General features: G+C 40.0%; 3 protein-coding genes across 5 annotated transcripts in view; 2 read left to right on the top strand and 1 right to left on the bottom strand.

Annotated features, from left to right (window-relative positions):
* CCDC18 (coiled-coil domain containing 18) overlaps positions 1-17,026 on the top strand; it is a 29,003-nt gene extending 11,977 nt beyond the window's left edge. For all 3 annotated transcript variants that reach the window (XM_083510910.1, XM_083510911.1, XM_083510909.1), the window contains exons 12-29: positions 121-338; positions 2,896-3,006; positions 3,793-3,924; positions 4,626-4,760; positions 5,084-5,161; positions 7,737-7,853; positions 8,875-9,042; positions 10,085-10,227; positions 10,702-10,865; positions 11,150-11,363; positions 11,453-11,552; positions 11,714-11,830; positions 12,543-12,686; positions 13,287-13,490; positions 13,694-13,831; positions 14,419-14,607; positions 15,353-15,788; positions 16,695-17,026. In XM_083510910.1, the coding sequence (XP_083367036.1) occupies positions 121-338; positions 2,896-3,006; positions 3,793-3,924; positions 4,626-4,760; positions 5,084-5,161; positions 7,737-7,853; positions 8,875-9,042; positions 10,085-10,227; positions 10,702-10,865; positions 11,150-11,363; positions 11,453-11,552; positions 11,714-11,830; positions 12,543-12,686; positions 13,287-13,490; positions 13,694-13,831; positions 14,419-14,607; positions 15,353-15,760 (2,780 nt within the window). In that variant the 3' untranslated portion in view covers positions 15,761-15,788; positions 16,695-17,026. The remainder of the gene's footprint in view (positions 1-120; positions 339-2,895; positions 3,007-3,792; positions 3,925-4,625; positions 4,761-5,083; positions 5,162-7,736; positions 7,854-8,874; positions 9,043-10,084; positions 10,228-10,701; positions 10,866-11,149; positions 11,364-11,452; positions 11,553-11,713; positions 11,831-12,542; positions 12,687-13,286; positions 13,491-13,693; positions 13,832-14,418; positions 14,608-15,352; positions 15,789-16,694) is intronic.
* The window catches only part of LOC310710274 (uncharacterized protein), a 982,430-nt gene that overhangs the window by 332,535 nt on the left and 623,644 nt on the right, over positions 1-26,251 (bottom strand). The gene's annotated exons all lie outside the window — the stretch shown is intronic.
* On the top strand, positions 17,852-26,088 carry LOC310710332 (retinol dehydrogenase 8-like). Its single transcript, XM_083511230.1, has 6 exons — positions 17,852-18,191; positions 18,946-19,111; positions 20,317-20,492; positions 22,040-22,133; positions 22,669-22,852; positions 23,934-26,088. Exons 1-6 carry the CDS (start codon positions 18,095-18,097, stop codon positions 24,171-24,173), a joined length of 957 nt encoding a protein of 318 aa, XP_083367356.1. The 5' UTR covers positions 17,852-18,094; the 3' UTR covers positions 24,174-26,088.

The raw sequence follows: 26,251 nt of genomic DNA, 5'->3' as shown, positions 1-26,251 counted from the left end.
AATATACAATAGTTGAAACTGTACAGTTTCTTCTGAGCAATAAGAGCATGCACGCCTGCTCCTGTAATTTAAAGATTTTATAAATCAGTACCCTTAGACACATGTGTTTCTTTTGTGAAGAGAGAAAACACCAACAACTGGAACTTGTCACTAAGCAGTTTGAAAAGGTCAAGCAAAGATTGCATGGACAGTTAGAAGAATTACGTACTAAACTGGAAAAATGTGAAGCTGAGAATTCATTTTTGAAGGAGTCCATGGCCCAGCGAACTAGTCAGTTTCAAACAATACAGGATGAACTGTTGGAGAAAGCTGCAAAATCTAGTAGTTTGGAACGAGAAGTAAGTAGAAATGAAGAAGCCCACTATTGTTGTCGTTTAGTCGTGTCCGACTCTTTGTGACCCCATGGACCAGAGCACGCCAGGCACTCCTGTCTTCAACTGCCTCCCACAGTTTGATCAAACTCATGCTGGTAGCTTCAAGAACACCATCCAACCATCTCATCCTCTGTCGTCCCCTTCTCCTTGTGCCCTCCATCTTTCCCAACATCAGGGTCTTTTCCAAGGAGTCTTCTCTTCTCATGAGGTGGCCAAAGTATTGGAGCCTCAGCTTCAGGATCTGTCCTTCCAGTGAGCACTCAGGGCTGATTTCCTTAAGAATGGATACGTTTGATCTTCTTGCAGTCCATGGGACTCTCAAGAGTCTCCTCCAGCACCATAATTCAAAAACATCAATTCTTCGGCGATCAGCCTTCTTTATGGTCCAGCTCTCACTTGCATACATCACTACTGGGAAAACCATAGCTTTTACTATACGGACCTTTGTTGGCAAGGTGATGTCTCTACTTTTTAAGATGCTGTCTAGGTTTGTCATTGCTTTTCTCCCAAGAAGCAGGCGTCTTTTAATTTTGTGACTGCTGTCACCATCTGCAGTGATCATGGAGCCCAAGAAAGTAAAATCTCTTACTGCCTCCATTTCTTCCCCTTCTATTTGCCAGGAGGTGATGGGCCCAGTGGCCATGATCTTCGTTTTTTTTATGTTGAGCTTCAGACCATATTTTGCGCTCTCCTCTTTCACCCTCAATAAAAGGTTCTTTAATTCCTCCTCACTTTCTGCCATCAAGGTTGTGTCATCTGCATATCTGAGGTTGTTGATATTTCTTCCGGCAATCTTAATTCCGGCTTCAGATTCATCCAGCCCAGCCTTTCGCATGATGAATTCTGCATATAAGTTAAATAAGCAGGGAGACAATATACAGCCTTGTCGTACTCCTTTCCCAATTTTGAACTAATCAGTTGTTCCATATCCAGTTCTAACTGTAGCTTCTTGTCCCACATAGAGATTTCTCAGGAGAGATTTCTTTTAAGCCCACTATACACCCTTAAAGTCAGCGTTGGAGGGTCGGAGACCATCCAGAGATTCTGGAGGTGCATGTTGGAAAACAAGTTATTTTTCTGTTGTGAACTGCCCTGAGATCTACAGATGGAGGGCGATATACAAACTTAATAGAGGATGATGATTATGGCAACAACAACAACGATTTTGCTACTGGAACTATAATACTGTAATAACATTTTTTTTATTTGTACTCCACCCATCTGACTGGGTTGTCCCAGCTGCTTTGGGGGGCTTCCAACATATATAAAAAAATAAAACATGACACATTAAAAAGCTTCCCTTATAAAGGGATGTCTTCTAATGGTTATAAAGTTACTCATTTCCTTGACATCTGATGGAAGGGGGTTCCACAGGGTGGGTGCCACTATCGAGAAGGCCCTCTGCATGTACACGTACAAAGCCCTAGTTACAACTCACAGTTTTTAATTTCATATAGTTCCTACTGTGAAAGGCTATGCTGTTTCTGGAGGAAATATCATTGGAGGAAATGACAGCATACAAATCAATATGGCTAATTTGACCCAACATCCCCCAACCCCTCACACACACAGACAAAAGTCACTGCAAACAGCTGTATGCAACCAACCATGATCTGGGCCTTCCAATCTCTTGCACCGCCAACAAAACCAATCAACCTATTTATGTGACGCTGACACAAAAACTCTGCACATACACTATGCAATAGAATGAAAAATCACTAGCCCCCTTCTTTTTCCCACCTCTCTCTCCCCACTTCTCTCCCCAACCTCACAATGCCTATGATAGCAGTGTTACACACCCAATGTAAACGACCCGTAGAAGAGACTCTGACTCTGAATTCAAACAGATATGATATACGTACCTTTGTTATACATGAAAATCTTTTAATGACAACATTTTTAAGGCCCTAATCATGTAGTGGCACCTCTTTGATTGTTGCAGGAAAAGCACCTCTGCAGCACCCTAAAGGGCTCCATTGTTATAGAAACATGCCTTCTATAAATCTCTTTTTCATCAGTAATTCATCTAGAGATCCTATCCTTGGAACATTCCTTCTTTCAAAGTGATAGTTCCTCTTGGAATTGGATTGCTGAGTTTGGCACCTGTAATCCAGCTAGCAGCTAACTTGATGCATTCTTGACAAAGAATGTCCAAAGTACATTGTAGTATTTGTGGCATAGTCCCACAAGACCCAATGCAGTACAGTAGCAATATATTTTGTTCGCATGTCATGCCAGGGAGCGGGGTTCAGTCCATTTCATCCATGATACTTGATTGTGGGAAATGGAAAAAGTCTAGTGAAACAGTAGAGCATTACTGGGTGATGAGGTGACTTGTGAATGTGCGTTGCACAAAGCTTTTTCTTTAAGGTGTGGGCAGAAGGAGTTGTATTATCATTGACATTTTATGAAGCGCATGTGACGTTCATGGAAACACTTTCAATAATTTCACCATTGTTTATGCTAAAAATCTTTCTTATTTAGACTGTGTGTTCTCAGTTTATATATATATATTTTGTAGGCAGCAAGGAAATCCTCTAGGCTCTCAGCCCTTGAAAAACAGCTGGAAGAAAAGACTCTTGCTTACACAACTGCTGCTGAAAAAAATACTGAGCTGGAACGGGAATTAGTGGTAAAACTCCTATTACCTATTCACAGCTTCTTGGGATGGAAGGAGATGTATTTACATATGTAATGTTATATTAAATACGCCAACAGGCATTAGTATTTTCAGAGTTTACCTCTAACGTGATTTTTAACAAGCAAATTGTTTTTCCTTAAGTGCTTTCAAACAGTTCAGTTGTCGAGTGCCAGCTCGACATCCGAAGAAATCAGTCTCACACCAAGATAGGTTGAAGAAATATGGCTGCTCTGGCTCCTTTAGAGCTACTGCAGCACAGCCTTTATTGTGTGAAGTCAGAATGATACAAAATACAAGCGAAGCAATTTGTTCTCAGCCAGCAGATAAGGACCATCGCACTAGACCATGCGAGCATCAGGCCATGCTACGTTAACCAATCATTTGGGACAGCACGAGCTATTCACGCGCTGTTCATGCTCCAAGGATGCTTCTAGCTATGAAATCACCCTGCAGTAATAAGAACTTTGCTCATGCTCTTATGTACAAGCAATCATTTTCCCACATGCCCTCTTTTCTTGTTTATATTATAAGAGGAAAAGAGGGACCATTAGTCTGAATCGCATGTCCCATTACCTAAGCATTTATACTTTGCAACATAAATTCCCCTTGTAAATAAAACCAACAATTCCCACATTCAGTACAATGCGATTTCTGTTTATACTGTTTTTTAGCTGCACTTTGGTTTGTAATATGACATAACGTGGCACTGAAAGATCCATATAATTTTCCACTGAAGCATTAATTTATGCAGCTCAATAATGAAGTTGCTTTTCCTAGGAAGTGAATGCTCAGCTTCACAGCTTAGAAAGAAACTTCAATGAGGAACATGGGCACTTAGCCACAGTGCTTAAAAAAACAAAGATGATTCATCACGAGCATCAGAAAGAATTGGAAAAGCAGATTGAATTGGTAAGCTTCTAATTTGTATAGTATTTTTTTCCCCAGTTCCTAAATATTTTGGTGATCTCTTAATAAAAAATTCAGTGTCTCTTCCATGCTGCCTTTGTGCTCGATGCATACATATAAGATCAGTCACATGTAAGAGGCCACTTGAAATTTAAGTGTAAGGAAGTTGCTTCAGGTGGCAAGTTGCTTCTGAGAGTTAGCTCAGATTTTGCCCTGGTGTTCTTTCCAGCTACAAAAATAATTCTGAAGCAGCAATAGGCTGCGGACATTGAGCTGGGTGAAGGGAAAGCCTTCCCAAAAATGTTCATAAAGGCACAAACCTACTTCCATTGATGGATAATTTGTTATCTCCCCTGCACTTTCAATAACCAACTCCATCAAAAAATGAAAATGTCAGGGAGGACTTTCAGCTCTCTCCCTAAATTCAGCATACCACAGAACTTATAGCTGCAGAACATTCTTTAGTAAGTACCTCCAGACATATAGTTTTACCCAGAGTAGACTTATTGAAATAGGCCCATTAGTTTCAACAGGTCTACTCAAAATAAAACTTACTTGAATGCCACCCATAAATATACTGTTGGCGACACTTATGAGTATCATGTAAATGTAGCCAATAAATGTAACCAGTTGTTGCAGCTATATTATTTGGCATTCTCTAACAAATACTTTATGGGTCAATAACTAATTCTTCTTTTTAATAGCTTGAGTCTCGGCTAGAAACGAGATGCCAGCAATTCCATGAGCAGGAGAACACAATGTCACTTTTACAGCAAGATATCTTATGTAAACAACGTCAGATTGAATCACTAGATCTACTGCTAATAGAAAGCAAAGAGGTATTTTTTTATTTTTATTTTGAGAGCTGCTTGGAAAATACCCGGGGTTTTTTTTTCATATGGTCATTCCTGGTGCTGTGTGGTGTTGCTTCAGAAAGTGCTGCTGGCATGCTCTGTGGCAGCAGCAAAATCTTAACATTTCCTCAGGGAGGGGAGATGAGTTTACACAGTCCTTGCGCAGGGCTTCTGCTGTCAGGATTTATCAGTTCCATCACTCCTGTTGAGTTTATTTTTCTTGGTGGACTAGTATTTTTTTAAAAGTGAACTGTAAAATCATGTTTTAAGGTGGTATGTTTTCTTCTTTTGATACTGTATTCAAACAGGAAATGGAAAAACAGAAAACCAAGAAAGAGGAAGCAATAAGAATATTACAGAGCCAATTTACTGAGGAAACAATCAAGGTATGTACACTTCCTTTTATTTTTTGACTTCTTGTGACTTCTCATGTCTTGCAATATTTTATTTCATAAAATTTATACACCTCTGATCCTTAAAAACCCTGAAAATGATTTACAAGAAGTTTAAGCAATAAATTCAAGAAAAGTTTGCTACTGCATTTTGAAACCTGCAAAAGTTAACATACAAACAGATTAAAATTGACTCATTAATTTAATTAGCTTCTTAAGCATCTTGGTAGGCTTTCTGTTCCTTTCTTTGACCAAAACTTTAGAATATTTATACTGAAGGCTCTCTTACCCACCAATTATTCTCCTTATTTCATTATGAAAGGGAAGAATTTAAGAGAGAGTACCTTAAAATAATTTTTCCTTAGGCACCAAAGTAATGTTTGAGCTATTTAAATTTGTAAAGAAAAACCCTTTGTGATTCTATGTTTATACTTATATCTGTTATGGTTTATTAAACTAATCCTTAATTTTATTATTTATATAGCATGATCACAGTACAAAACACTTTACATGCTGTGATGAACAATCATCACAGACAGGCCTCTGCCCTGAAGAGCTTACAATCTAGATTTTGAATCATGGAGCTGGCAACAAAAAACGGGGAGGGAAGAAAGGCAAGGGTGATTAAGAATGAATATGAACAAATGTACACATACATTTATTTTCCTTACGGGTGAGGGCTAAATAACCAATAGGGTTCCTGAGGAAAGATGGATTTAAGGATGAATTTGAAAGAAGAGACAGAGGTAGCACCATGTAGATCAGGGAGAGAGTTCCAAACATAATCACATGATACTTTAAAATGAAGTTTGCCCCGTTTCCCAAAACCCACAGCAAAGTATGTTTGAGGGAGAGAATGAGACATCCTATAACATTCTGTCTGTACAGTGGTGCCTCGCAAGACGAAATTAATTCGTTCCGCAAGTTTCTTCTTCTTGCGAGTTTTTCGTCTTGCGATGCACGGTTTCCCATAGGAATGCATTGAAAATCAATTAATGCGTTCCTAGGGAAACCGACTTCAGACCAGGTCCGGGGACAGTCTGTCCCCCGACCTCTTCTGAAGGCTGGGGGGGGGGACAAGGGCTTTTCTTCCCAACCCCAGCATTTTTAAAAACCCCGGGACAGCGGAGGGCTTCTCCGCTGTCCGGGGCGATTTAAAAGCCCCTGGGAAGGCAGGCAGGGGGGACAAAGACTTTTGCCCCCCGCCAGCCTTCAGAAGAGGTCCTGGACCTCTTCTGAAGGCTGGCGGGGGCGAAAGTCTTTGCTCCCCCCGCCTGCCTTCAAAAGCTGTCCGGCCAAGGCTTCGCGGACCTCTGCCGGCATGCCGAAGCCTGCGCGCGCTGACATCAGCGCGCCCAGGCTTCGCGGACCGCTCCTGCCTTCAAAAGCCGTCCGGGATAGCGGGAAGTGCTTCCCTGCTATCCCGGACTGCTTTTAAAATGCTGGCGCTGGGGAGCAAAGCCTTTTGGCCCCCGCCAGCCTTCCTGGACCTCTTCTGAAGGCCGGAGGGGGGGGGGGAAAGGCTTTGCTCCCCACCGCTAGCATTTAAAAGAGGTCCCCGGAGATTTCCCTATGGGCTTTCGTCTTGCGAAGCAAGCCCATAGGGAAATTCGTTTTGCGAAGCGCCTCCAAAACGGAAAACCCTTTCGTCTAGCGGGTTTTCCGTCTTGCGAGGCGTTCGTCTTGCGGGGTACCACTGTATAACCTACAGACAAGAATCACATTAGGGTTCTTGTAATTTTAATTTAGGGATGCGGGTGGCGCTGTGGGTTAACCCACAGAGCCTAGGACTTGCCAATCAGAAGGTCGGCGGCTCGAATCCCCGCGATGGAGTGAGCTCCAGTTGCTCGGTCCCTGCTCCTGCCAACCTAGCGGTTCGAAAGCACGTCAAAGTGCAAGTAGATAAATAGGTATCGCTCCAGCGGGAAGGTAAACGGCATTTCCGTGCGCTGCTCTGGTTCGCCAGAAGCGGCTTAGTCATGCTGACCACATGACCTGGAAGCTGAACGGCGGCTCCCTCGGTCAATAAAGCGAGATGAGCGCCGCAACCCCAGAGTCGGTCACGACTGGACCTAATGCTTAGGGGTCCCTTTACCTTTACCTTAATTTTAATTTATTGCATTGATGAGATTATGCCAGGGTTTTTTTTGAGTCCCTGGAATACTGCACTGTGAAAAGCTACTCCTGATGAATTCCTTCTGCTGCATAGCTATTAGAGGTGCAGGTGAGCTACAGCTGAAATGTTTCTCTTTCTCCGTGGTATAATAAATTAATAAGTACTGCACCACATTCAACTTTAATTTGTGAAAAATTTGTGGTGTGGGTGTGCAAACATGCAAATACTTTCTTACGGCAAATACTTTCTTTAAAATGTTGTGCTGTTCAAAGATATGCTCAGATATTGTTACTTTAAAGAACTGGTTTACATTTCTGCCAGTATATTAACTAAAACTACATTGGCTTTGTACCCATAACAAAAAGTAGTGTATTTTATTGCAATTTTAGGTTCTGGGGGTGTTTCAGATGAGCAATTCTTTCTCAAATTTTATCTACCTTTGATTCTCATTAGGTTAGACAGCTACAAGCAGCGCTAGATGACTGCAAGGAAGATCTCGCGGTATATTTAAGTAATCTCGAAGAAAGTAAAGTGTTATTTGAAAAACAGCTGGCGAAGAAAAATGACGAGGTAAACTTTTTTGATGCCTACGTCATTAATGCCTACATTAGAGCATTAATGTGTGCATGGGCCATTTTTATGTGAGCACATTTGTGCAGGTTCATCCACATGTGAGTGCTTTCAATTTTATGTTTCCAAAATCTGTCATAATGTTTCTCATTCAAATTAGTGAGAGGTGCTTGCTGGGGTGTATTCATGCTATCTGCTGTTTCTTCCCCTCGCTCAGTACTTTCCCACCCTCTGCGAGTTCAGGAAACCAGAGGTCTATTGTGGGTGTGCACATGGGTATTTGTTTATGCACAAGACAAAGACATTGCTCTTAGATTGTTAAAAACTTTGTGTTCTTCTGGACATTTTAACTGCCACCCCCCTTGCAGATGGTTCTGATTATGTTAATGTTTTGCAGAGGAGGTGGGGGTGCTTTGCTTCTTAGAATTGTACATTACAATTTGTTTAGTTTAAATTGTTGTGTTTTATATATTGTGTTTTTATATCGTAAGTCCTCTCAAAACTAGTAGTAAGTGTATAATAAATTTACACACACACATTATATTATATTTATATCCCGCCTAAAGGTGGCAGACATGTAGTTGGCCATAATCATGGTAGCTCTATGTGGTGGCATTTGAATCTTTGTTCAGAAAAAAGCTTTACTTGAGAATTGGCTTAATTGTGGTAAATATTTTACTCGTAGGACATGTAAGCAAATACAGAAGCATTAAAATCTTCAGTGTGGCTTAGGATAGAAAGTGTGCCAGCAGTATGCAGATATAATAATTTAGGAGGATTTTTTTTTAAATATAAGTAGGTTTTTCCCAAAGTTACTCCTTTTTTTTAGATAGAAGCATATTTTAAAATATAGACTATACTATGTGAATTTGATTTTATATTATAATGAAATTCTGTGATGATGTGTGTTTTAGTAGTAACTTATGTATGTTGTCAGGCTGCTCTCCTATGAATGATGAAATGGGAGCGAGCTGAGAATGTATCTCAAAGTTAATACTTCATCATTTTTATTTGTTTCCAGATACAGCGGTTGCACAAAGAAATAAAGTTGAAAAATAACAATCATCAGTCAACTAGTGAACAAAACTTCATTCTGCAGCAAACACTGCAGCAGCAGCAGCAAATGTTAAACCAAGAAACCATTAGGAATTGTGAATTAGAAGACAGCCAAATTAAGCTCCAGCAGCAGGTACATAATGATCAGTAAAGGATTTATATTGTCCATATTACACTTTCATGTACCATGTATATTTGGAAAACAAAATGATGTTATGGCATATGCTGCTCTTGAAAATGCTTTCTCTATCAAAATAGTTTCCTATGAAGTGTGAGGGGCTACTGTTTGAGGAACACGTGCCTAAAGCCCTGTTGGCCATATAGAATTAGTTTGTTTATTTAGATATTTGCCACTGAATGTGGTCTATAAAGGCACGAGTGCAGCATAGGTCTGTACACATTATATCCTTCAGTCAGATTTGCAAAATTCACATACACAGGATTAGGCAAATGGCACAACTTTTTTTTTTTATTTCTGAAGTTTGTAAAAGCTTATTTGCATGCTAATAGCCTGTTGCTATAGTACAATCTTATGCATGATTATTTAGAAGTCCCACTGTGTTCATTGGAGCTTATTCCTTAGTTAAATGTTTTTAGGAATGTGCAAATATGCACTTCCCTGCTTTCGTTTCATTTTGTTTGAGTGCTGTTTTACAATCCATATAATGCATTGTGTCCATTATATTGAAGCTTTATACTTTTCACTGATACCAATAAAAATTGACTTTAGGGTAGTGCAACCACTTGAGCAGTCTCCAAGCCATCAGTTCCACAGCAGTCTTGTTACATTAAAATTAACTTCTCTGTTGCAACTGGATCTGGTAATTCTTCAGTGTTGCCTTTTGACTGGAGAATTATGCTCTATACCTGTGAATCAGAAAGTGAACAGACATTTATTTTTTGTTATTGGACACGTATCTTGAAAACAATTATTTCCAAAGGAGAGGAACTATATCCATTGGGCAAACAGTAATCAAAGGCCTTTAAGATAAAGCTAGATACACAAACTTGCACACGTGTATATGTGTTTGTGATTTCAGGGGATGTATACCTGCAAATGCTCTTTCTTGGCTTTCTCTCTAAACTTTGGATAAGTAAATAAATATTGAGCAGCCTAACAATGCTGTTCTGTGTATGTCTACACACTTACCTCTATTAAATCCCTTTAAAAATAGGTATTAAAATTAGAGCAAGAACTTCAAAAACAGAAGGAAATTATGGAGGAAGAGTTGAGAAAAACTACCGAGAATCTCCATTTAGTCTCTGAAGAAGCTGATTTGAAAAGACAAAAAATAGCAGAACTCACAGGTACAATCAGGTAGGTTCAGAATACTCTTCCGTGGATGGGTCCTTTTAAATCTCTATACTGCATATATCATTACTTTTAAATTCTTTTTCTGAATGTATCATCTTTTGAAAGAAGAGGTTTCCAGAACAGAACTTTTTAAGCAAGTTAGTTCAAGCATTAAGGGCCTGGTAGCTTAAGCCCACCTTCCTCAACTTGCTGCTCTCCAGACACCAAGGACTACAGCTCCCATCAGTTGTGCAGGCTGGGGCTGATGGGAGTTATGGTCCAAAACATATAGAGGGCAACAGTTTGGGGAAGGCTGGTATAAGCTATTGAGCTGTTGCAGACCCATCTTACTTATGTATCTTACAGATACATAGTTCCAACTTCTTAAATACTCAAGTTCAAACTCAGTGTGCCGTAGATCTATATTTTGGTCAGAATAGCATTAAGAACACGCTTTTTTCAGTTACTGATTGAGATTTTCTAATTCTGCTTGTTTAGGCAAATTAAGATAGAGATGGATCAATGTAAAGATGAGCTAATAGACATGGAGAAAGAGTTAGTTCACTTAAGACGAGATGGTCACGCTAAAGCATCGCAGCTGGGCCACTTGGAAATGACTTTGGAGGAGAAACATGAAGAACTGCAGAAAAAGACGCAGCAAGGTAGTCTCTTTACTGTGCTTTTTCAATGCGAAGGCCATACATAACTACTTTGAAATGAATGTGATGTGTTTCTCAAGGATAATACACATTGGAATGGTAGGCCTACATGAAAGAAACTGACAGGGAATAGGGCTGCAGGGAATCTTTGCAGAGCTGTCTAATATGTATGACTAGCACAGATGCTAGCTTTTTCACTGCTAGAACACAGCCGTGAATTCAGTATGTAGTCCTCAGTCTACAAACACACACTTAACATCCTTTTCTGCTTTCCATATGCACTACAGTGAAACAGTTAGAAGATAAATTGCTTCAAGCTGAGACACAGCAAAAGGATTCTGAGCAGAAAATAGGAACGCTGGAGACTGACCTTCAGAATGCCACTGGGAAGCTAAAAACTAGTTTGAGACAACTGCAAGAACTTCGGAATATGCTACAGGAAACACAGTTGGCTCTGGAGGAGAAGTATGCTGCCATCGAGAATTTAACAGAAGAACTAAGGTAGGCTGAACCCTTGTTACTGAGCTGCATCACCATTGCGAACTAGTACTTTGGAAACCTTATGCTTTATTTTTAAATTTAAATTGCAGAGACTGCAAGGATGAACTTGAGAACAAAAGGCAAGAACTCCTTGAGATGGAAAAGATACTAAAAGAAAGGAATTGGGATTTGAAACAAAGAGCAGCTCAGGTTAGAACTTTATCAGTATAATTTATGAATTTGGACAAGCCTCATACATGTTTTGGGGGCCTAAGTGATAACCACAACTCTGTGGTGCATAATTTCATACATGGTAAGCAACTTTTAATTCTTGTTTCATGTTTCTGCCTTCTCTCTCTCTCCCTTTTTAGGTTACACAGTTGGATATGTCAATCCGTGAGCACAGGGGAGAATTGGAACAAAAAATAATCAAATTAGAAGGAAACTTGGAAAAAGCAGAGTTGCAGATCAAGGAATGCAACAGACAGGTGCTTTGATTATCTGTTGTTGGGGAAAAAATATTGTATTGAAGTCAAATGTAACCCTTACTAATATAATAGCTTGTGGAAGTTTTGAAGCATGAAACAGTATATGGGCTGCGTGTATCTTAACTAACAATATCATTTTTTAAACATAGCAATACATGTTGTGCCATTAATGTACATACAATTATAACAGTTGCACAAGTAGAACAGTGCCATAATCACAAGTGAGTTACAAGAAGGCTTACAGGACATGTTACCTGCCTATACACAATCAATATATTTTACCACTGCAGAACAGTTACCTGACAAAACAGTTACCTGAAACACATTGGTGCTGCAACATTCTTTTGCCAACCACATAGGTGACCCCCCCTTCACATAGGTGACCCCCTTCTCCTTTTATTGGTGTCAGCAGTTGCAGGCCCTGCCCATTCTGAGGATGACTTTTCTGAAACTACATATGTATGAGGGTAAAAAATGGAAGGGAAGGAGCCATCTTGAACCACAATTAACGAAAAATACTATTGCATTAACTAAAGTGGAAGAGTTAAATACTGTCACAGAATCTGCACAACTGACCAACTGTAGATTTTAAACAGAAGTTGTAGAGTTTAATTCCCATAATGTATATAAGATGTGCTGTGGGGCTTTTGTTACAATTCCTAAAATAGATAATTCTCTTAATAAGTAATCCTGTCCTATACCCTGTTGCCAGATTGAGAGTTTAGAGAGCAAGCTGCAGCATTCCAAAGGTGAACTTCAGGAGAAAGAGTTGAACATCCTCCAACAAGATCAAGAGATAAATCGTCTTAAAAAGGAAACTGGAAGAAAACAGGAAAAAGTAACAGATATTGAGAAAGTAAGTTTTTTATTTGCATAATGGTTTTTGTCTGTGACTATAGTCACTATCTGATTTTTAATCAGCCTAAACCATAAAGGATAGAGAGAAATGCATCCTGTTCATAAGGGGTTGAATCCAGATTTGCTCTTCTGTAAACAGAAGGCTCCTGCTGGAGGAAGCAAGGGGTGTCTGAATTTTTATTTATTTAATTATTGCTGAATACACAGACACACACACACACACACACACACACACACACACACACACACACCTCTTCACAGCAGACTTTTATAAGTGCAAGGGCTGTGATGGGTGGGGAAGAAGTAATTAGCAAATATTACTTCCCATGCAAGCAGCTTTTTGTATTCTTAATGCATCAATTTGACAGTAAGTGTCTATATAGGATTGTGGCCTTATTGTTTGTTTCCCTTCATCTCATGGTGGTCTTTTAAGTCTCCTAATATGCTACTGATTAGTTATCATAGCGAGGACAGAAGGCTACATAGATAATGGATCTGATAAGGCATGGCAGCAGAATGGTATGTCAAAAATGTGAAGAAGAAAAAAGGATGTAAAAATGCTTAAGTTTTGTTAATGCACATTGTTTACCCCTTTTAGAAGGTGGAGGAACAGGAAAGGTTCATGGCAGAACAGCACAAAGAAATACTTGATTTGGGTCAGCAGCTGAGGCTAGAACGTGAACAGATGAAAAAGGTCCATTTGGAGCTATTGGAAAGTCGCCGTCAACAGGCTCAAGCTCAGAGAGATGTGGATAGGCTCTCTCTTGAACTGGAAGAAGTGAACCACCTCTCGCATGAAAAAGTAACCGTTTTTCATAGTTCTTCCTGTCAACAGAATGCAGTGTTCCTGTACCCAATTTAATGTGTATTGGGCAACAATGGCTTCCTCACTTTAATGGGGGTTCATTGGTTCCCTGCAAGCAGAAAGGCAAAGAAGGAAGGATTATATACTACATGCATAAAAGTATTGTCACTGATATTATTCATTTTATAATTGCCTTTTAGGAAAGTCGTACAAATCATTTGGCAGAACAACTAGGGGCAGCTCAGGCACGGGAAGCCCAGTTAGAAGCAAGAATGCAAACGGAGATTAGGAGGCTCTCAGCAGAAATACACTCTCTAAAGCAGTCTTATACGTCAGAGGTAAAAACAAAATTGCTCTTACCAACATGTGTTGTATTTTTAGATGTATTAGAACTGAACAGTTAATTTTTATCTTGGAATTTTAGAGACTGGCCGTAGGTTTTGCTTGGCACCTTGGTTTAAAAGGAAAATTTTGATTCTGGCATTGCAAATAAGGGAGAACATAGGAAGGTCCATTGGCCAACCTACAGTGATTGGCAGTGGCTCTCCAGGGTTTTAGGCAGCGTTCTCTCCCAGCCCTACCTAGAGATGCTGGGGATTAAACCTGTGACCTTCTGCATGCAAAGCAGATGCTGTACTACTCAGCAATAGGCCTTCCCCAAATGCTTCAGGACCATTCATCTTTCTCATCCCTTCCCAAACGTGAATTCAGCTATCTTCATCAAATTACTAAATCAACACTGATAGACATGACTTTAACAGCAGAACATTTGATTTTGGGGATTGTTTTTTGAACAAGGAATTCTGTAATTATGTATCAATTGGGACATTAGCTTAATAAGGCTATTTGTTCCATGCCTCTATTATAAGTTTAAATAAACGGATCATAAAGTTTTGAATATATTTTGTTGTCTTTATCCCTTCAGAAACTCCTACATGAAACAGAGGAAACAAAGCGGAAGGAGTCGATATCTAAATCTCATCACCTTTATGGGCAGTTGCAGCAGCTGAAGCTAGACCTGGAAGATGCACAAGGCACTGTCTGTAACCTACAAGAACAGCTTCAGTCCAGAAATGACATGATTGACGCAGCAAATGAAGCTCTGCTTCTCAAAGTGAGTAAGCACAAGAATGTGTTTTCTTGACATACAAGGCAGCATGACAAAAAACTCATGTACAAGGAGAAATTAATAAAATTATTCAACTTCACTGATACTACCAAAGATTATTAGCAATTAGGCTTTTGTGAGACTTGAGGGCCAAAGATGGTCCTCCAAGCCTATTTGGCTACGTAGACTCTCCCCAGACCACATCCTGTCTCCCCAGAACCTGCCTCTCACTGGCCGTACTCTATCATCCTGGAGTGCCTTTGCTTGGCTGGAATGTGTCCTTGATGGTGCCTCTTGCTTGGCTAGATGGAAAGGTAGGGGTGTATGGAAACCTCTGGCTTTTGCATGATGGAATCCAAAGCTAAGAGTCCCATCCATTGCTGTGCTTAGTTCTGTCTTGGACCACACCCACTTTTGCCTCTAGCTGCACTCGTGATGGGTGTTCAACCCCAGGGAATGCAACTGTGGGACTTAAAATTTTCCCCACCCCTGGTTTGGAGACTGACTAGACATTTTTAGGAGGTGGCTGTTGTCTTACCTATGTCTTCCCATTTCCTGGATAATATCTAGAATATGAAATAGGAAGCCCCATCATGTTCAGTGTCTTCCTGCCCTCTGTAGATGCCAGCCAATGAAGTGGGTCAGGAAAATGCTGAAAACATTGTCACCGAATGAAGTGCTAAGCTAATGTGAAAGGCATAATATTTTCTTAATAAAAGTGTTGAGTTATTTGTTTTTATTACATTTTTAGGAATCTGAAGTAACAAGACTACAAGCTAGACTTGCAGGTCACGAAAGAACAGAAAGCATCAAGCAACTATCAGCCCCACAAAGCATATCCACTCATCAATGGTTAGATCAAGAGCCAGACTTTGACAGGCATTCTCAGAGAAAATCTGCAAGCATTAATGATCCAAGTTTTAAAGATGATGGAAATTTATTAAAACCGAAAAACATTTTTACACCCAATTCTTTGGTAATTTGTAGGAAGCCAAAAGACACAATTCACGACTCACCAAAAAGTCCAAATGAATCGTCCTTTGATCCTTTGACACACATTGTGGAGGAGGATGAGACTTGTGATAGCAGTGACTTCCAAACTCTTAGTGGCATGCTAAAATATATCAACAAAGAGATGAGTTCTGAAAATTCTCCATAATTTTCACCTGATGTAAAGGACAATTCAAGTATGTATTTCTGTACCATAGTATTTCTTAGGCAAATAGGACACAGTTCACTTTGTCTGGTGGTGGGGCAGGGAAATGATAATATTGTTCCCTCTTTGAGTTACATTTTATGGAGCAAGCATGACTACTAAGATGTATTAACTAATTAATGTTCCTCTAGGACAGACTTTACAAATGCATCAAGAGTGCATATAGGGTCCCTTTTTTTTTTTAAGGACACGAGCTCAATCAAAAAATATAAAACACGATCCTTTGCAGAAGTAAGTTCCACTTACCTATCAGGTGAGTGTGCATAGGAGTGCAGCCTAAACCTGAAAACCGTTTTGAGGAATTTTCTTCAGGACTAGTTTTTACCTGATTGTAATTGCAAATAGAGCAATATGAATAATGTAATTCAATGCTTTTGATAGATAATAGGATACCATCAAGTGTATAAGTTCTGATTTGGACCAGGTAATGCTGTATCCCAAGAGATGTCCAAAATCATTGATGAGAGCTGTCAATGTAGGGATGGATCTCTCTGGGTTTGTGATAGTGCATAGCATGTCATCCACAAATAAGACTATCTCTTGTTCCCTAACAGCTGCATGGATACTGCTGGTCTCACTACTGTATATCCATGGGTTGCACAGGTCAGAGGTTCCAAACAGAAATAAAAAATTAAGGCTTATTCCATTCCTTACCATGAATGAGGGGGGGTGGGGGAAAATATCCTATTTGTAAATTACCCAGGAAGACCATAGGAGCCTATCAAAGGCCTTCTCTGTATCAAGTAAGAGGAGGGCAGCTGGGTGATTATTATGCTTGTTCAAGTCCTTAGCGTGAGACCAGTAATTCATTTTAACTAGAATTTGAGGTCTGAATGAATTTCACATTTGTAAATGCCTATGTTTATATGTGTTTCAGGAACAAAGTTTGTGAAGTAACAGTGTGCTGGCAAACAGTCAACCACAGATGGATTTGTTGTCTTCATGAATATAATGATATGCCATTTTATACAAACCCTGTATATATTTGAAAAACATAGTGACTCATAATCCCTTCCTATTTATCCCAATTCTATTTTTTTATTACTGTTTTGAAGTAATTTGTACAGTAATAAAGGTGTGGGGTGTGTTTTTTTTTCTCTTGAAGAGAAATCTGAAGGATCTGGATTTTTTAAAAAACTATTTTCCTGATACTTGAATATTTCATCTAAATGTATTATTATTGAATTAATAAACAAACAATACACATTGTGTTACTTGTTTTTTCTGTTACATATCCACTACTGTAGTTACCACGTGAGGAAAAAAATATCCATAAATTTGAACAATTTTTATTTTTAAAAAAAACTGAAAGGCACCAGCTTACCTTGTGGTATTGAATTTTGGGATTGTGTTGTGTGAATAAGTCCTTCCTTTTGTTTTTCTGAACCCAATGCAAATTAATATAATCGGGTGACCCACAGTTATGAGAAAGAGATCAGAGGAATGTACTGTATCTCTGGGCAAGCCATGCTATTCATAATTCTATAAGCTTCTCATGTCTGCCTCTCCCTTAACAATAACGTTCAGATCAAGGGCTATTACATATGTCCTTTTGCTCCTAACAAGCCCCCTTTACTCATGATGAATCTCTTTTTAAAATACATGGCATTTTAAAAAATGTCAACAGGAATATCTAACAGAAAACAGATATTGCAGCACCATAACAGAAGGCAAGTTGTTTCCTCTTCTAGATGCTGAATGTGAAGTGTTACATAGCGCATGTTTAAATTGGGAAGACCAAGAAACCCCCAGCCCGGCCTGCCTCCACCATACATTCTTTGATAGCCTTGACGGTGTCTCCCTGCTGTGGAACCCCTTGATATGTTTCTGCTAGTCCTTCAGTGTCCAAGCAGCCATCAACACCAGTACTGCCTGAAACAAAGGGTAGCTTCAGCAAGAATGTAATTTGGCCACAATGATTGTGCCCAACAATGATAGTTACCTGTTTAAATTATGATAACCCACCTTTCATATTTTGTTGCTCAAATTTTCAGTTTTAAAACTGCTAAAACCTTGAAGCCTAACTTCCCTGCAATGCACTATCAAGCCAGATTATGCAACCTTTATATATAACCATGCCCAAACGTCTATTTTTGTTTATTGCTGTCCATACGGAGATTATCTTCTTAGCTCTGTAATGCACAGGTATGCACCTTTAGATTTGCTGACACCTAAAGTCCTGTGAATAAAAGCATCCAGGGGAGTATTAAGCTTTTGTCCTGCAAAGCTACCAGACTGTCTAAGAGAAACCTTCCAGCGCATCTGCTACCATCCACAATGGCTCAGAAAACTGTGCTCATCACAGGTTGCTCCTCAGGAATTGGGCTGGCGTTGGCTGTAAAAATGGCCACTGATGAACAGAAAAGATTCAAAGGTAACACCTTCTCTCTTTAATTTTGCTCACCTGTGTTGCTGAACATTACCTAGTGTGAGCTAAGTTGAGTAGTAAAGCTTTACATAGCGGGACTTGATGCAACTTTGCATCCTTGCAGTCTCTGCAATTTAATTTTAGAAACGAGTGTAAGGGTTTTTCTTTTTTGGAGAAGCCAAACGTCACTAGCCTCCATTATTTTACAGCCTGGTCCTATGCTTATTAAGAAGTAAGTCCCACTCAGTTCAATGGGGCTTGCTCTTAAAACCAAGATACACAGGAGCTGTTTATTTTAATCTATATGTTTAAATTAGAATTGAGGGACTATTTCTATTTTTAATGTCAGCTGATTATTTTTCTTTCTCTTTTTTTAAAAAAACAGCCACAATCCTCTATCCACTTGTATGAAAGTAAGCCTTTAAAAAAAAAAAACAGGGGAAAAACCTGGTTGTAGCATTCAGAAAGTAGAATTCTATACATGTCTGTTCAAAAAGAAGCCCTGAACGCTGCAACCAGTTGGATTCAATGGGTTAATTATGTGTTAGGTTCTGGCCATGCTGTCTTGTTTTCTTCTAGTCTGGAGCCTCTATCAAATGGACGTATATTCGGGTTTCTATGACCTTAAAGTCTGGAGCTGAAGGTTTATGTAATCGGTGTTCTAATTTTCATAACCCTTCTGAAAGGAAAGGCTAAATACTGCTGTTTGTGATATTTATTTTCCTTCTTTCTTTCTTTTTTCCTCTTTTTTTTTTTGCAGTTTATGCTACAATGCGGGATCTGGCCAAACAGGATAAACTGATAGAAGCTGCAGGCAATACTGTTGGAAACACCTTAGAGATTAAACAGCTGGATGTGTGCAGTGATGAATCTATTAAAATGTGTGTCAGTAGCATCCCAGGAAGGCGTATTGATGTCCTAGGCAAGTAATGAATACCAATGAAACATTCGTTTTATGTATATATTTTAATGTAAAAAATAATATTTATTTGTTACATTTATATCCCACCAATCCTCCAAGGAGCTCAAGGTAGTTCTCCTCCTACTCATTTCATCCTCACAATAACTGGCCTGTTCTGGTAACTCCTGATTGTATTACTGCCCAAGGTTGATGCAAATTTCAGCTGGTCCAAATTTCAACTGGTCCAAAACAGGGCAACTAGGGGATGGATGGGGGCTTGAGACCCTTCAGGTCATCTGGTCCCCGGGCATTTAAGGCTTCAAACTTTAGAACAAGTACTTTGAATCAGGCGTGGGAACAGGCTGGAAGCCGGTGCAAATGGCAAAGCACTGGTATGTTGGGATCTGGTCTCCCATAGGCACCTGCCTAGTCCTTGAGATGGTCATCAGAAGAGCCTTTGCCCTGGTTCCTCTGCTTAATGGACTGAGGTAGGTGGTGACAAGGGGGAAGGCCTTTTTGGTGGTGGTGCCTAGTTTATGGAATAGTAAAGGTAAAGGGACCCCTGACCATTAGGTCCAGTCGTGGACAACTGGCACTCATCTCACTTTACTGGCCGAGGGAGCTGGCGTACAGCTTCCGGGTCATGTAGTCAGCATGACTAAGCCGCTTCTGGCGAACCAGAGCACCGCATGGAAACGCCATTTACCTTCCCGCCGCAGCGGTACCTATTTATCTACTTGCACTTTGACATGCTTTCGAACTGCTTGGCTGGCAGGAGCAGGGACTGAGCAACGGGAGCTCACCCCATCGCAGGGATTCGAACCGCCGACCTTCTGATCAGCAAGCCCTGTGGGTTTAACCCACAGCGCCACCTGCATCCCAGATTATGGAATACCCTCCCCATAAAGGCTTAATGGTACCTACATTATAGTCTTTTAGGCAGCCAAGGGAAAGATTTTTATTTCCCTTTCAAGTTACACATTTCATGCTCTTAATTTCCGCCCCTTGCTTGTTTTAAAATGATTTTATGCTGCTGTGTTCATACTAGCATTTTGATGCTGATTTGCAATGGTGCTTATTGTTTTACATTTTTTATTTATTGTTGTAAACTGGCCAGAGACCTGGGTTAATAGGTCATCCCACATGTTTGTTGCACATGAAAAGAATAAGAGCAACTTGAGTAGCAAGTGATGGCTGGTCGTTGTTGTTGTTTTGCATTTATACAGTTAGCAATGCCGGCATGGGACTCATTGGACCTATTGAATGCCAGACCATCAAAGAGATGCAAAACGTGATGGATACAAACTTCTTTGGGCTGGTCCGCCTGCTGAAGGAGATTTTACCCGACATGAAGAAGAGAAAAAGCGGCCATATCGTGATTATTAGCAGTGTCATGGGAGTACAAGGCAAAGTAATATTGCATCTAATTAGTTACTGCAGCGTGTATTGCAGTTTAATGATGGCTATACTCTGATCCCACGGCTAGAGGTAGTTATGCTTCTGAATGTCAGTTGCTGGAAGCCAGTTGCAATATGCATGTCAGTTGCAATAGGCTCCCGGTTATGGGCATCTAACATAGGCATCTGCTTAGCCACAGTGAGAACAGGATGCTGGACTCAATGACCCAGAAGGCTCTTATGTTCCCATATTCAAGAGCCAACTCATCCTACATTTTTATCCCATTTTAAGTGGCAACACTACCTTTAGATTTGCCCTTTGTGCTTCCCCAGAATTAATTCTGCATCAGCCAGTGTTCAAAATTCCCATTGTTCTAGGACGGTGCATTTTGCATCAGGGAATTTCATTAGCACGAGCAGTTTCTGAGCTCGGCGCAGTACTGCACCTAAGATTTCAGATTAAAATTGCAGAGTAGAAGGGAAGGAGGACCACTTTCTGTCTCCCCACTTCCAGCTACTCATGGAAGACTGGAGAAAAAACCCTCATAGAATATTAGGGGGGTGGGTGGGTGGGCAGGGGAAGGACTAGATTATGTGAAAAATGAACATAATGTTTTAGCTGCAGTTCATTCATTTTAAGCTTTGTATTCTTGTTACAAAAATGTGCCTAGACATTCCATTGTTGTGCCCATAACCTAGATTTAAGATGCCATTTAGCTCCTAGCTTTCATACCTCAGTTTTTAACACTGGCATCAGCTGAAGTTTTGCTAACGCTGAAACATCTCAGCCCTGGTTACCTCTGCTCCTGATTCAGCAGAAAGTGATTTTTGTGGCTTTTCCTCCCTCCCTTATTCAAGTAAAGGAATGCCAGATAGCTGGCTTGTGGTTTTCGGACAAGAAACAAGATCAATGACGACAATGATTTTAGTCCTATAGGCAACTGAGCTGCAATCTGCAGCTAAAGAGCAAAGTCTGCTCTTGCAACACAGTGCCCTTATTTGTGGCATTGTAACCCAGAACATTGTAACCCAGAACATTGTGTCAATGGAGTTGTGCCACAGTGTGTAGCAACAGCAAAGACTGTACAGAAGTGTTGTGTCAAGCCCTTCTGGGGGAAAGGACTGGGCTGGAGATTTATGGTGAAGCAACGGCAAGACGCTTTCGGTTTGCATTGACTTAGAAACATTTGCCTAACCTAAGGGATGGGAACCACCTGGTGCCTTTTCCATCCCCTTTCCTGAAAACTGGAGGTGATTTGAAAGAAGGATGTCATGTGCATTCATCCCATTTAGTAAATGAGCTTTGTCGCAATATCTTTCGGGCAAGAGGTGAAAGAGGGGCAAAATAAATATACGTTCGTTGAACCTTCTTCTTGGCCTTGACAGTGATTCACTCTAATTTTCCTTAAATAAAAAAGCATTTGTAATGCTAACAGCCTAAATTGATGTTGATCTGATGTTGTGTATGGTACACAGGAGACTCTTACACGATGGTTTCATCATCAGCCCAGGGTATATTAAGATTAGCAACTCACTTTTTATTTTTTAATCTATAGGGATTTTGTTCAATGATGTTTATGCTGCATCTAAATTTGCAGTGGAAGGATTCTGTGAAAGTTTAGCCATACAAGCGCTCAAGTTTAAACTTAAGTAAGTATCAGCCTGGCTCATTTATTACTGTACTTTAATTGAAATTTACTTTGGTGCTGCTAAAGCAGCTGTTTAATTTCACCCCAGGAGGTGCACTGGCAGAGTGTCTGGGACAGGGGTCTGCAAGGTTTACCCCACCTGGGCCGGTTCACTCCAATGGAGATTCCTCTGTGGGCTGGATCATACACGCGATTTCTGGCATCTGCGCAGACGTGATTTCCAGCGCCACGGAAATGAGTCCCCGTGCTGTGCTGCGCTGGTTTAGCGCAGCACGCGGGGACTCACCGATCAGGGGTCTCAATTCGGGGGCAGCTCATGGGCCGGTTAAATGAACCCCTTAGGTTGCTGACCCCTGGTCTGGAAACCACATGTTATGCCACTCTTATACAATCTTCAGGTCGTATAAATCTTTTGCCTTTTACTAAGGATGTCCGAGGGTGAAATGCAAGATGCAAATGCAAGAAAACAAACTCGTTGTTTTGCATATAGTAGATGACTTACACAATATATCCTGTTTCTTTATTTTCCCAAACAGTCTAAGTTTAATAGAACCAGGGCCCGTGGTTACAGAGTTTGAAAGAAAAGTGTTTGAAGATGGGATGAACATGGATCTTTCAGCTGCAGATAAAGAAACAGCAGACATGTTTGTAAATATTTACCTGAAAAATTACAAGCAAATTTTCCAGACCCTGGGACAAACAGCTGAAGACATAGCAGAGGTAATGCATTAGAAGGTTTTTATGGAATTTAAGACTGGGTTACATAATTATGGTTCCCCAGCCTTGAGACATTATGCGACTGGCAATTGCTCAGCATCAGCTTCTGATGAAATTACAATCCAATGAAAGTGGGGGGAAGTGAGAGCCAAGTCTAAAAATATCTGTACTCACAAGGCTCTGTTAAGGTGAGTAATAACATTTTAGGCAGGAAGAGTCTAGCCAATGCCAAATGTAACTAGGCAATGGGCCAACCTTTGTCTGAGCATCTTACCGAAATCACTTGCATGAGCTCAAGTGGATAATATCTTCATTGCATATCTTTAGGCGCTAGGCAAAAACATTCCTCTTCTCCCAGGTTTTTGACTAATTAACAGTTTATGGCCTTTTTAAACAGTGGTGTGTGTGTGTGTTGCTATGTTATGTACCATATTTTGTACCATATTTTTCCCCCAAAAAAGCTCAAAAAAAGCTCAATAACTTTAGCGATTGTTGGCGATGACTGGCGAAAGCACGTTTGGCGGCAAGTAAGTGTGTGGGGGATTGGTGGTTGTGGTGAGCGAACGGGTGATTGGCAATGGCCAATAACTTTAGCAATGGTTAGCAATGGCTGTGGTGAGCACACAATTGTTGGTGACTGGGCAGGTGATAGTGGAAGCTTCATTCAATTTCTTCGGTCTCAATTTTTCCAGAAACAAATAACACATTTGAAACTAGGAGTATTCTATTACTGGCAGGGGACACTTATCTTGAAGGAATGTTCTGAGTGTCACTGATATAGCAGTTTCAGATTTAAAATAGTCAGCGGTGTGTGTGTGTGTGTGTGTGTGTGTGTGTGTGTGTGTTTAAACTGTTCTTGCTCTTCCAGTAAGCTCACTTTCAAAACATCACTGCTGGAACAACATAAGCAACCCAAACAGCAATATTGAGTTAAAGCGCTGATTTTATTCCCCACGGTTTTTTCTCTTTGCGTTCTCTACCCCCACTTCCAAATATATTTGCACACACATACATATACACACACACACACTCAGTCTGGTGCAATTCCAGAATGTTATCATGCCTTCTTTTCTCATCCTTACAGCATACAGTGAAGATAATTCTGGCCGAAAATCCTCCTTTTCGCCACCAGACCAACACATTATACACTCCAATTACAACACTGAAATATGCTGATCCAAATGGAGACCTGCCTATTGATACCTTCTACAAAATGGTTTTTCAGCATGATAAGGTTTTCAGTGCGAGTCTGAACTTCATTAAAATGCTGCGTTGGAAAAGCAGAAAAAGCTTTGACTTGGGAGGAGGAAGATCTTCCCAATGAGCAAATGGGTGATTTCAGCTGCCATGTGGGCTATTTCACACACTTTCATGTTTCCTTATGTGTAAGCACTTGTGTGGGATGGGAGACATCTGAAATAGCCCTGACTGAAGCTACAGCCCTATACACAATCCTTACTTGGGGGCAAGTCCAACTGAAGTTGCTGGGGCTTACTTCTTTTTTAAAATAATATTTATTAAGTTTTCCAATTTAACAATCCAATAAAAGACACATTAAAAGCATTCCAAATTATAAAATAATCAAACAGTCCAACTATTATGCCAAATTATAAATCTTTGTTTGACTTCCCATGCTCTGAGGTCAGGGGGTGGCGATCATCTCACATTTGTTCTGCTGCTAAGTTAGTCCAGGTGATTCCCATAAATCAATCCGATGTTAATCCTTCGTTCATTTTTCACAGCCTCCGAGTTCATCTAGCAAGCAAGTTAAATCAAACAGTATGTTCCTGTGTGGGTGTTTATCTTCTTCCATGTCTTTCGCTTTCGTTTCTTCATGACTGAAATTATAAGCTACATGTCCCAAAATGGAGGAAATCTGGCTTTCTGCCAATTGTACCAGGCGTATGTCCAAATCTCTTCGTTTTAAGTCTGTCCATGTACTATTCTGACCACCTCAATATTTTTCCAACACATACTTTCATTTACCTGCAAAATTGGGTAGGCGTAATGTGAAATCTATTGAAAGATCAAATAGCTCTTCTTTTGTGTAAATGATCTGCTTAAGGGCAACATATACCACTTTAGGCTAGCAATGGCTGTGTATATGTTGCACTTTTAATGTTTCCCCATGTGGGGGGAATTGTTTACATGGAAAAGTAGCATGTTAGGGAAAAGGGCTTATCATGCCTCACAGTCTCCCTAACAGACTATGTTTCTATGTGAAATGGTTCCTGTTTTTAATTAGAGAAGTATTCAAAGATGCAATTCTTCTCACCAGCAGCCTGAAAGCTTTACACTTTATGCATAAGAAGAGCCCAGCTGGATCAGACTAAGTTCCAACATGCTGTTCCAGAGCTGTCAAGGCAGCTTATCCAGAGGAAGGATGAAGCTACAAAAAAGACACATAGTATCTTTAAATGAAGCCTTTTGGATCCTAACATATCTTTTACCTGCTTACTGCATATAACCCTCTCATGCACAGCAAACTATGCTGCTCTATGTCTCATATGCTTTGCTCCAACCGATTTTCAGTTTCTTTGTTCAAGCTTCTCTCCTACTTTATCTTAAATATACCCATAGCTGTCAACTTTCCCCTTTTCTTGCGAGGAATCCTATTCAGAATAAGGGAATTTCCCTTTAAAAAAGGGGGAAGTTGACAGCTATGAATATACCTTCCACACAACATACCATATTCTCATCTCTTTGGGAGGATTTCTAGATGCTGCCTCTACAAAAAGTACAACTGTTTGCTGGTGGCACTTACAATAAAGGTCAATTCACATAACAAACTTCTTAGGATCCTGGGTACATACCAGTTCCAAAATAGCTAACTGTATATAATTTACTGTGTGTACAATAAATGGGTAGAAGACAAATTGCTTCAGCAGAGATTTCAAGCAATGTTGTAGTGGTTTGTAACCTAATCCAGCTGTATTCACACATTTTGAAAGCATTTACATGTTACTTGTGGGTTCAGAATGTGGCTAGAAATGTACATTCAGCTGAAAGAGATGTAGTGCACTCTTGAATGTCTAGGTTTCACCTGTGGTTCTTGATGCAGTGTTTTTTCATATGGCTTTCCTTAAACTGGATTTAGGATAATCTTATCCACCAAGTTAGTAAAAGTCAAATGTAACCATTCTTGTACTGAAGACATTTTATGCTTTTCAAATATTTCTAATTGTTAATAGGTATTAGATTATTAATCCTGAATAAATCAGCATTCAGAAGGAAACACAGCTGAGCTGGCAATGTATGTACCAAACAAGTAAACTCTGTTGCACAGTGCAGTATATGGGCTTATCATTCAAGGAAGTGAACTGCTAGCTCTAAAAAATTAAAAACTAGAGTTTGCCTAATGACTTGACTCTACTTTTAATGGTGATAATAATCACATTCATT

The sequence above is a fragment of the Podarcis liolepis genome (assembly GCF_965112155.1).
Source record: "Podarcis liolepis genome assembly, chromosome: 6".
NCBI lineage: Eukaryota > Metazoa > Chordata > Lepidosauria > Squamata > Lacertidae > Podarcis > Podarcis liolepis.
Note: the sequence above shows the minus strand (reverse complement) of the source record. Positions and strands in the feature narration are given on the sequence as shown.

What these genes read in the sequence shown, in the direction of transcription:
- LOC310710332 (XM_083511230.1), top strand. Translation starts at nt 18,095, where the DNA reads ATGGCTCAGAAAACTGTGCTCATCACAGGTTGCTCCTCAGGAATTGGG. An exon ending in TGAACAGAAAAGATTCAAAG is followed by an intron (nt 18,192 to 18,945) that starts GTAACACCTTCT and finishes TTTTTTTTGCAG; the next exon opens with TTTATGCTACAATGCGGGAT. An exon ending in CGTATTGATGTCCTAGGCAA is followed by an intron (nt 19,112 to 20,316) that starts GTAATGAATACC and finishes TTATACAGTTAG; the next exon opens with CAATGCCGGCATGGGACTCA.